The following is an 11,123-nucleotide window of genomic DNA, read 5'->3' on the forward strand; positions in this document are numbered from 1 at the left end:
TTATTTTACATACCTAATGCTAGGCCCATTTCTCTTATCCTCACTCCTGGCTGGGATAAGGCAAGTCCTCTCATTAAACACAGGGAGATATACCTGCCTCTGGGGAGACATGCAGCAGGACATCTCCATAAGGCAGCGTGTGTGTATGCATACATGTGCATTATACCTGGAAGATGGCTGACGGGTGCGTTCTCTGTGCTTTGCAGGGAGAGAGGAGAGCCTTGAGGCAATGGATTAGCTCCCTGCGGAAGGCAGTCTGGGTGCAGGCATAGAGATACATGTTCACAGCTGAGTTGGTCAGTTCCAGCATAGTACCAATGTCCACCGCAATGTTAATAGCCTTAGAGTAATCCTGTCTCTCTATGTCATAATGGCAGGTCCTGAGAATAATCTGCGTGACAAACCTGGTGGCGCCCAGATAAGCGAATGTCATCGAGACAGTCACAAGGAGGAGGATGGATTTCTTCTTCTGGTACCTGAATTGGGTCCCAGAGTTCACTCGGTGGAGCCCTCCGGCCATCACACAGTGCACTTTGTTGCTGAGGACGATCTGCCTGAGGGTCAGGCTGTTCAAGGTGAAGATGATGACATAAGGGACAATGTTGACGAGTGAGGTCTGAAACCAAACCAGCCCCTCAACGTAAGAGCTGGGAAGGTCAGGGTTAAATTTGCAGACCGCCCGCGCCGTCCCATTCACCCTTTCCGATCTGTTGGACCAATAATACGGGATAGCCACTAGGTAGCTGCAGACGTGAACCAGGGCGATAGTGTAGAGCGTGCGTCTCCGGGAGCACAGCTTTGCCTTCAGCTTAAAGGTGTTGATAGCCACGAAGCGCTCGACGGTGAAGGACACCACCAGCCAGACGGAGGCGTTGACTGCACCGTAATTGAAGACATCCCGGAGGGTGCACCAGGGGTCCCGGTACCAGAACGGCTCCGTGCTGTAGCATTTCAGGATCATCTCCACGAGAATGATGAGAACGAGAACCACGGTGTCAGCCAAGGACATCGCCATCAGGTGGTAGCGGCTGGAGGCAGAGATCAAGCAGTCCCTCCGCCAGAAGATCACGAAGGTCATGACGTTTGCTGAAAGAGACATTTCCACAGCTGTTTGAGTTGGAAGCAAACCCATCTTCCCCCCCACTCTGCTGCAGCTGAGCCCTAGGGCCAACAGAACAGCACAGCACAGACCTATGCTGTGACCCAAGATCCCCTCAATGCCACTTGGCAAGCGGGTTACAGGAATGTCCTGATTCCGGTGCATACATCCTGGTTCACCACAGAATGTCAGGGGGGGCTTAAATGAAAGCCAGGGTGGCCCTAGTCATTAATATTGCTGTGAAATGTGTGTATAGATACGACGTAAGGGGTTATGTACGTCGGCTGCAAATATTTTCACAGAGTCTTTATTAAGGCACGAGTCACCAACAGAGGTGAAGAACCAGGTTTTCGGTCAGACAAGAGATGTTTATTCGCCAGTCTCTCCGTTGGGATGGAAATTAAACAAACACAATGGATACTCAGGAAGTCAACAAAGAGATGCGAAGTCACCAGGTAAGACAAGCCACAGGTGGTTAGCCTGTCTCAGAACACAGGCAATCAAACTGGGTTGTAAACAGAGGCAAAGGAGACACCCCGTGACACTGCACCTAGGAAGTAAATGGACAGCGTGTCCATTCATGAAAACAGGATCTCAGCCAAGTTTGGCTGAAAAACTGCAGAAGCTGTTGGATGAGAAATTTCTTTAGACAGGAGGTTAACTTGTTAGTTAAGTTTGGTCTCTAGAAAGCATGTTATGATTTTGTTTGATATGAAATCATTTGTTTCCAAGATCCTCACTCGCTGTCACTTGAATGTTGAATCTTTGATCAGAAACTTATTCTTGTTCTCACTAGAAATAGATCTAAACGCTGTGGGATTAAGCAAAGTGCTGGACCAGAGCTGAATCTAGTCAGCAAGGAGCCTGGAAGCTCTGCGAACCCCGGCTTCTGAGCTATATCTGGAAGCCCTGGGGTCCCAGATTCGGGGTGGGGGGGAGGCTGCCCTGGAGCCACAGACCCTGCAAGCCATGGTGGGACAGCAGACCTGGTATTTCTCTGAGTAGCCAGTGGCAGGGGCTGGACATCACAGGGGAATGCGTCAAAGGGGGTTGGGGACTGCTGCACCTATTGTTAACTTGCAAGGCAGTACAAGGGCTGGTACAGCCCAGAGGAGAGTGCAGGAATGTCTGGCAGGCTGGTGGCGTCAGGGAGCTGTCACCCAGCTAAGCACAAGCAAGAGTCCTTCACGCTACAGGCTGAGGATACCAACATGACTGACAGTCCTGGGTACCCTGAGAACCATCACATATGTTGTGAAACAAGCTGACAGCTTATACCACCAGCCACGTGGGGTCCCAACACCCTTCACACCTCATTTACACACGGAAATTGACTAGCATAGCCAGAGCAAAGTAAGCTCCTCTTCATCCCCCTTCTAACCCATGTGGGCACTCATTCCCAGCTAGCTATTGCAGACCACCGTTTCACAGTAGCGATTCTGGTCAGTTTGCACACGTAGACATGCCCTGAGGCAAACAGGCCCAAGAGAGGGTGCTGCTGTTTGTCTGGAGAGAGATTCCTGCCCGGTTGTATTACAGATGACCGGCAAATGGGAAACCAATGTCTTAGCTTCATCCAGAAAGAAGCAAAAGAGGGAAGGAGAGAGGCTGCTTGTTTGTGCATTAAAAATTCAAGTTTTTGTCCATGCTGTAACTCCATAGGCAAATGGAAAACTGAGGAGATGATAATATCACAAGAGACAGGAGAAAGCAAGCTAAGTAACAGAGGGGAAGGGATTTTTAGCCAGACAGGCTAAGTGTTGTTATGGTTAATTAACCCTTTTTCAACTCCAATGCCTAACAAACATGTAGGAAAAGACAGTATACGTTAAAGATTCAACACCGCCTGCATTTAAATGGTAAGAAAGCACCCAATATACAGCTGAGATCCCACAGAGAAGTCCTCTAGCAAAATCAAGGGATTAACATTCTTGACATTTTAAAGGGCTTGTCTACACAGGGGAAACTGAGCAGCATAACAATTCTGTGATTTTAGCTGTTAGTTACTGTGGAATAACTATGCCGGTCAAGTTCTCACCCAGATAGACAAGATCTAATGCTTTAAAGAAGTTCCTTTTCATTATAAAGATTTAAAAGTTTATCTATAATAAAGAAGCAAAAAGAGACAAACCCAGTCGTTTAAAAATCCTTTTCAGGTCACATTTAACAGGGCAGCAGCAGCATTGATCTCTACATCACGTAATTCAAAAAGAGACAGAGGATGACTCCAACAAAGCGAGAATTTCAATGGGAATTTTGCTACTGACTTCAATGGAGCCAAGATTTCACCCAGAAATTTTTAAAGTTCTTATTAAAAATTGAGGATGGTGCAGAAAATGTTTGCAGCAAAAGAAATCAAGAGGTTCATATTTTTTTTTTGTGCCCCAGCTGTTCTCCTGTTCCCAGAGCATCTTCATCTCCTGTGGCACTTAGAAACCCGGGGTTCAGTCTGGAACATGCTCAGAAGTGATCTTCCATTCCATAGCTAGAGCTAGTCAGAAAAAAAACACTCCCCAAAATTCAAAGTTGTTTCCCCAGGTTTGAAATAGCGTGTCCAGGTGTCCACATTTCAAAAAGGAAGTTGAAACACCGGAAAGGGCTTAGAAAAGAGCTACTGCGAGTTAACTTAGATATGGGAAACTTGCCGTACAGGTAGAGATTTCAGAAGCACGGTCTATTTAGGGTAGCAGAGGGAAGATTAAGAAACCACTTGATCAGGGTCTACAAGTACCTATACATGAAAATGATTTCTGATAGTAGTGAGCTCTTTAACCTAGCAGACAAAGGCATGACAAAAATCTAGTGGCTCGAAGTTGAAGCTAGACAAATAGAGACTGAATATAAAATGCACCTTTTTGACAGCAAAAGTAACTCACCTAGGGAGTTGGTGGATTCTCCATCCCTAGAAGTCTTTAAGTCAAGACTGGGTGTGTCTCTCTAAAAGCCCTGTTCCAGGGCAACCAGAAGCTATGAGATGGATGCAGGATCACAATTTTTCCTTTCAGCTTTAAAACGTATGAAGATGACTATCCAGCCACACCCCTCCTGCCCCGCATACTCACATGGGATCCCGATTATGGCCAGAAGCGGGTAAAAAACTTTCTGTAGCGTTATCATCCAATGATCCTGAGTCATTTTCGAGGACAGCCCTGCTTTCCCGAGATCTCAAACAACTGCTAACTAGTTCACCAGCCCCAGGACAAGGAGCAGGTTGTCTGTCAGAGTTTTGTTCTCAGCTTATCTTTCTAATAAGCCCTCTTGAAACAAAATTACTGTCTTTTAATTTACAGCTGCGGCTAGAAACCCCATGTTAATGATTACCTGGCTGGACAAAGAAAGGGGAACGTGAAGAGGCAGATGGAACTGTTAGATCAGTACAAATTAAACAGGATCTGTTACAGAGCCAGGCACATGGGCAGCGGGTATAATAGGCCAGGGGAGGTTAAGCCACCACCGACCTGCCACTGGATGCCTGGGCCATGGTGGCCCCACCTAGGCTTCCCCTCTTCCGGTCCCTACTCTTCCCCTTCCCAAAGGCCCCCCCATCGCCCCCCACTGCCTGGCTGAGTCCCTCCTCTTCCCCCCTCCGCTCCCCACGTCCCTCCTCTCCTTCACCCCCTTTCCCCTGCAAGTCCCCCCCGCCTGCCTGCCACTCACCGCTCACCGCGTCCCTGTCGGGTCCCTGTCGGCGGTGGGGTTCTCACGGGGGTGGGGGTGGAGGAGAGGAGGGACATGGAGAGCACAAGCAGCGGGGCCTGAGGGGAAGGGGTGTGTGGAGGAGAGATGCGGGGAGTAGTGTGGTTCTCATGGGGGTGGGAAGAGGAGGAATGCAGCAAGTGGGGCGGGGGAGCAGCGAGCGGTGGCGGGGTCTGGGGCAGAGTGTGGGCATGGCTGTGGATGGAAGAGGAGGAACAGGGAACTGGCCTCCCCCAGGGGAAGCTTCACCAGCCACCCGTGGCCATGAATAAGTAACAGTTGGGGTCCAAAGCCATGCAGAAGCTTCTCCCTTGAACAGCAGCAGAGCAGGAAGTAGGCAGGCCATTCAGCCGGTTTTGAGGCGAACAATCTGCTTTTGAGGTGCATTGTGCCCTGGCCAGTACAGAGCCAAAACCGGACGCGGTCTTGTCCAGTACCAGCCAGGGAAGCCGTTTCGAAGAGTGCGTCGCTCCACTCCCGCCGGTGGGACCTGGCACGCATCGTGCATGAGGGCATGCTGGCGGGGGCGGAGCATGGCGCGCTTCAAAAGGGCATCCTGATGCAGCAAGCCCATGTGCCGGGAGGGGCAGGGTCACGCTGGCAGGGGTGGGCCCATAGTATTCCCAGCAGTACCGGACTGGCCAGTATTCTGGGAATGCGGGAGTGGCCCCCTAGCAGGCAGCATGGCCTTGTGCTGGAGAACTAGGGTGGGAGATGTGTGGGTTCAATGTGTGACCACACTGAAAATCTGGCCCTTTGCGTCTTGGCCAAAGGCATTTAGGCACCTAGTGGGATTTTCAAAACTGCCTCTGCAGGTCAGGTACCTAACTCCTATTGACTGCAGAAGGGATTTAGGCACCTAACCTGTTTAGCTGATTGTGAAGACCCCACTAGTCGCCTCTGGCCCTTTGTCTCTCCATCCCTAAAACAGGCTCAGGGGTGCTTCCTTCCTCAGCCCACCCCTTGTCTGCATGTGCTCTTGGGGCAGAAATCACCTCTTATCCTATGTTCATACCATGCTGACAGAATGCTAGCATTGTAATATTTACAGCAGCAAAGCTGGAAAGGGGCATCGTGGGCCTGGGGAGAGATGGACACCCCCTCTAAAGGGTTGTAGGCCTGGAATTCTTACTGATCTATTCCCCTTGCCGGAGGGGAGCAACTGCTAGGAGCATTTTCAGCTTCTCTTGCCTCCCACCATTACAGGGATTTTCAGGCAGGCAGGCAGCGGAGGACAGAGAAATGGAGAAGGGGAGTAGTGGTATAACACTTTGTATATCAGGAGGGGCCTGAGGTGCTAGGCACTGCATTCACTCAGAGGACAGCCCTGCCTGAGTGCTCACAATCCAAGCCCCCAGTTCTGCTCCAACAAGCTGCTCAGCACAAGCTTGCCTAGGGCTCCTTCTCCCCAGCGGCCAGTTCTCTGGCATGCACTGACCTCTGCAGGCCAGCACCATTACTGCCTTTGGGGTCTCAACACCTCTCCGCTCCCTGACGCACGGGGGGGGGGGGGTGGTGTCTCCCCCAGAACGACAGGAAGGGCAACGTCTCCCAGCACTGAGGGATCTACTCTCTGCAGCAGCAAATGGCTCAAGGTCACCAACAAATGCTGCATGATCGCATTGTGGGTGGGTGAGTGCAGAGAAGAGCCCCAAATGATGCTGCCCAGCTGTGCCTGCCGGGGAGGGGAGTGGTGGGTTTGATTGTCCCCCTAATGCAGTCCTGGCTGGTGGAGGGGGCAGGCTGGACTCCAGACTCTGCCCCCTGCTGTTCTACCCTAGCACTTCAGCTTAAAAACTAGGGCAGCTGCACGCACTGCTGATGCTTCTGTGCTCTTCACAATCCGTATGGACTATCCCCATGCACAAGCTGGGAACCGAACCTAGATCAAATCTCAGCCCCGCTGTCCCTCCTAAAGAACCTGCCATATCCGAGGACTCGGCTGTACGCACACACAGAAACCATGGGCGATCCATTACACACCCTCCTCCGGTAACCGGTCCAAAGGACAATAGGTGCTGGACCAGCCACTGCTCCCCCCTGCACCTCTTCCTGTTGCAGCAGTCACACAACGACGATACTGGGTTTTCCTTTTCTTGTGAGAAAAACGTAACGTTCCCATTTTAGGTGAACCCCAAACTAATGGGGGGGGGTGTCTGTGAGATTTTTTTGGTTCAACAACTGAACCCTCTTCGACTACCCAGCAGCACTCTGCCACTTTGTAACCGACTTCCTATTTGCCTCGCAACAGCCCCCAGCCTGCATTAGATGGGGATGCATCCCCAACTTAACGAGAGAGCTTCGGTCAGCAGGAAACATCTCATCAATCAGCACGCCCCCAGGGCTCTCTCCAGCTGGGAAGTTGCGATTTGTACACGGCTGGTCTGGCGCCAGCTCTCAGGGGATACAATAAAGGAGCTGACAGCTAATAGCCTTCCAGTAAGTAACATCTTGGACAAGTCTCATGGCTTTGGGCAGCACTAATAGAGAAACAGGAAGCATTATCCAGAGAGCTCTCAGAATGATAAAAGAGGGACGCTCCCCTTAGGAGAGAACGCAGGGTAAGTTTAAGGATTCAATTTAAATTTTTAATCCCTGGTAAACCTCAGTTTCTCCGACACACAGAAATTGATGAAAAGCTATCCAGTAATAACAGCTGGCAAGCGTTGTCTGCCCCGCTCGTAGCACCTGTAGTGAGCTGCTGTCACTGGACCCGGGGCTGCACGGGGAGCCCTCCGCAGCTCCACTGTCATGCCCCCCTCACCCACCGACTGGGAGCGTGATAGCCATCCCTGGGTGGGAACCATTCAGCAGTAGCTAGCCTCCCTCTCAGCTGGGGGCCCATCCTCCTCCTGGTGGCCCTGACCGGAGGTCTCTGCTCCACCAGGCCAGGCCCGCAGCCTCCCTTCCACCCTGCGCCTGTGTATCTTGGGCCCCTCGGTGTGGCCGGGAGCCCGCTATGGCGACTGCCCTAATTCAAGGCCCTATTAATTTCCCACGACTGTGAAAATTAAGTAGATAAAAAACAGAGGAAAAAAGCTTAAAAATCTATATTAAATTGCCAACATTAAAAAAAAAAAGAATCCAATTCTGCCAAGCCTAGATGACATTTTATGATGGGTCAGAGTGAGGTTCCATTGCCCCAGTTACTAGCCTTCGGAGAGTTGTTCTTGGAGACGTGCTGTACATGTGCAGTCCACTCTGAGCTGGCAGGTGCCCTGTGTACACTTATTGGAAATTTTCCCTCCCCGGTACTTGACAGGGGGGCGCAAAGGGGGGTGCGGAAGAGTGGTATGATTGGCTCCGATGCTGGGAATTGGGGAGCCAATCTCCAATTCAGAGGTGGATGAGTCACCCTGTGCACACCAAGGGGGTGTCTGAGAACAGCGCCGAGTCGGCGAAGTGTGTAGAGCAGCCAACTTGGCAGGCTTCCCCTTCAACAGGGCTGATGGGCATGAAGTCTGAAGCACAAGAGGTTGTCACAGCACCAAGTACTGCATCAACAACCCTGGTGCAAGACAACCTTGGGTTGCTGCACTACTGCAGATGTAGAAGGTGCAAGCTTTGGGCCCTGGACTTGACGGAGCCTAGCTCAGCGCTGCAGTCAATGGTGCCCATCGTGGCACCACCTGAGAAGAGGAGTGCTTGCATTTTGGAATCCACATGCTTATTAGATTTCGGTGTTGGTGATCTTCCTCCCTCGGGGCCCTGGAGAGGGTGAGCCGCGCTGGGTCTTAGGCAGCAGAGGAGGTGCACGCCTAACAGAAGCCCTTAGCGCTGAGTCAGGATGACTGGGTTCTTAAGAAAGTCTCAGGGTTGCATCCATAAGCAAAAGCTTCAGCCTGGCTTCAATCTTTTTTTAGTCCTTGGCTTAGAGTCTTTGCAATATTAGCAACGATCCCAAATATGAGCTTTCCCCAAACCCTTCAAGCAGTGTGAGGGTGGGTTGCTTGAGGGCATCAGCCTAGAAAAGAAACGCAGGGCTTGAAGCCCGGTGACCGAGACGTCCCTCGTACTGAAAACCAGAAACCCCAGATCTGGGGCCTGAAAAAGGAAAGTGCTACAGATGGGATTAGTTACTAGATACTAAGTAACTATAAAACTGGCTAACTATTTACAAGAAATTTACAAAGAGCCGTACACAGAGTACCTGCTAAGGCAAGCCAAGGAATTCCAGTGACTCTCATAGATGGTAAGAAGGAACTGAATGGGGCTTTGGGGCTGCTGGGTCCTTTATACCAGCTCACAGTGGCGTGTGAGAGCAAAGGGCTCTTAAGCTTCCCCAACGAGTACGACTGAGGGAAACGGGAGCATGCACAGGACGCACACGCACCAAGAGAGGAGTGCACACGTGCAATCAGCTGAAGAAAAACTACTGAGGTAAAGCTTAGAGCCAGGGCCATTGGAATGCAACTGGCCATCATGGCATATTTCATGAACCAACAGTTTAAACTACAAATGAACAGGGTAGATTGTCCAACGAGGGTGGAACCAAAATACTGAGCAGAGCATTTTGGTTTGAAAACAACTTTGCCCATTATCCTCTTAATTATAGACACACAGGAAAGGTGAAGAGGGAACGTCTGAGGTTTTGCCATGAATAGAATCAAATAGGGGATGCAATACCAGAGTGAATCTGGCACAGAAAGGTACTTGGGACAGATAAGCTAATCTGTGGTGATTTAAGTGACTTACAGAAACAAGCGAAAAACTCCAGCACTGGTACAGTTACATAGGACACATGCACCCGTTTGGGCATTTACATACTGGATTCAAGTTGGGAAGGGATAATCCCCATTCTTCCCCCGCCTCGACCCAACCTATCCCATTTGATCTATCCCAGCAGCCTCCTTCAAGGACAGGCTGTTGCATTCACTGTGGATCACACAGAGAAGTACTTCTTGCCTCTACCCTGCACAACACAAGATTTGGTTTGAAATAGGACAGATAAATTAACTGGGCTCACCTCCACTGATAAGCTACAAAGCAGAATACCCGGTTCCCATCAGTAGTTACTTCAGGCCATCAGCTCATCCTGCACCCAGCCCCCGTCACACACACTCATGCAGGTATACTTTGCAGTGAGACAGAACCGTCCCTATGGTCTGCAGGGCCAGGGAAGCTATTATCTCAAATCCCTTCAGGCTTAAAATCAGAGGATCGTAGGTGGAATTATGAAGCTCTTCTTCTTGTCATAAGATGCATGATACAGTAACTCACCACTTAACGTCCTCTCGCTTAACGTTGTTTCCATCTTACGTCCCTGCTCAATTACAGAACATGCTCCATTGAAAGTTCTGCAATGCTTCGCTATAACATCATTTGGCTGCCTTCTTTGTCCATAGCTGGCAGCCCCCCATCAGCTCCCTGATGCCCTCCCCTCGACAGCGCCTCCCGCCCGCCAGCAGACCCCGTGGATCAGTGCCCGCCCCCTCCTCCCGCCCACAGCTATCAGTTGGCTTGTGGCGTTCAGGAGGGAATGGGGAGGAGTGAGGACTCAGCATGCAGGCTCCCTCTCCTGCCTCCCAAATGCCGCAAACCAGCCGATTGCTGCGGGCAGGAGGCAGGGTAGGGAGGGGGGAGGAGCGAGGACACGGCGTGCAGAGTAAAGGGGGGGAAGAAGAGGCAGGTGAAGGGTGGGGGCTTGGGGGAAGGGGTGGAGTGGGCGGGCTGAGGGTTGAGTCCCCCACCCCTGGTGCTTGCAGAGTAGGGGAAGCTGCCGCTGCTTGTGCACAACGTGCTTCTCCCAGCCCACAGCACCTTCAGCCTCCTTGCCTGCCTCACTGTCCCCAGTGCCAGGGGCTGGGCCTGCATGGGGTAAGGTGGGGGCACCTCCCAACTATAGTACTGTACTGTTCGGCAAAAAAACCTATTTCCCTGGAACCTAACCTCCCCTTTACATACATTCTTACGGGAAATTGGATTCGCTTAACATTGTTTCACTTAAAGTCACATTTTTCAGGAACAAAACTATGTTAATTGAGGAGTTACTGTACTTGCCCACGGTTCTGCATAAAACTCACACTCCCATCCATTTTGGGTATTGTGGTGCTGCAACTCCAGATACGCTGAAGTAGACACAGTATCCTGCTTAGCCCTCTCACACCACCAAGTCGAGCCGGAAGGGTTGGGTTTATTTTTCCCAGGTAGTTAATTTGTCTGCTGGGAACTGGATACTTCCTCTTTGCTGCTAATAGCTTTCCCACAGTCACTAGCTCCAAACACTGTTCACTCAGCTCACAGACAATCTTATTCTTCTGATGCCCGAAGTCCGAGCACTTACTGACTGATGCGGTTAGTTTTTGTTTCATGCCCACATGCTATGAGA

The 11,123-nt window shown here is 50.9% G+C and overlaps 1 protein-coding gene across 1 annotated transcript; it reads right to left on the minus strand.

The window, feature by feature from the left end:
* On the minus strand, positions 1 to 10,084 carry LOC311510918 (putative G-protein coupled receptor 139). Its single transcript, XM_084611033.1, has 2 exons — positions 10,016 to 10,084; positions 1 to 1,086 (listed from the first exon to the last, which is right to left on the minus strand). The coding sequence occupies exons 1-2, from the start codon at positions 10,047 to 10,049 to the stop codon at positions 161 to 163; spliced, it is 960 nt and encodes a 319-aa protein (XP_084467159.1). The 5' UTR covers positions 10,050 to 10,084; the 3' UTR covers positions 1 to 160.
* Between the last annotated feature and the right edge of the window lie 1,039 nt (positions 10,085 to 11,123).

This window comes from Lepidochelys olivacea (genome assembly GCF_965140295.1).
Source record: "Lepidochelys olivacea isolate rLepOli2 genome assembly, chromosome: 21".
Lineage (NCBI taxonomy): Eukaryota > Metazoa > Chordata > Testudines > Cheloniidae > Lepidochelys > Lepidochelys olivacea.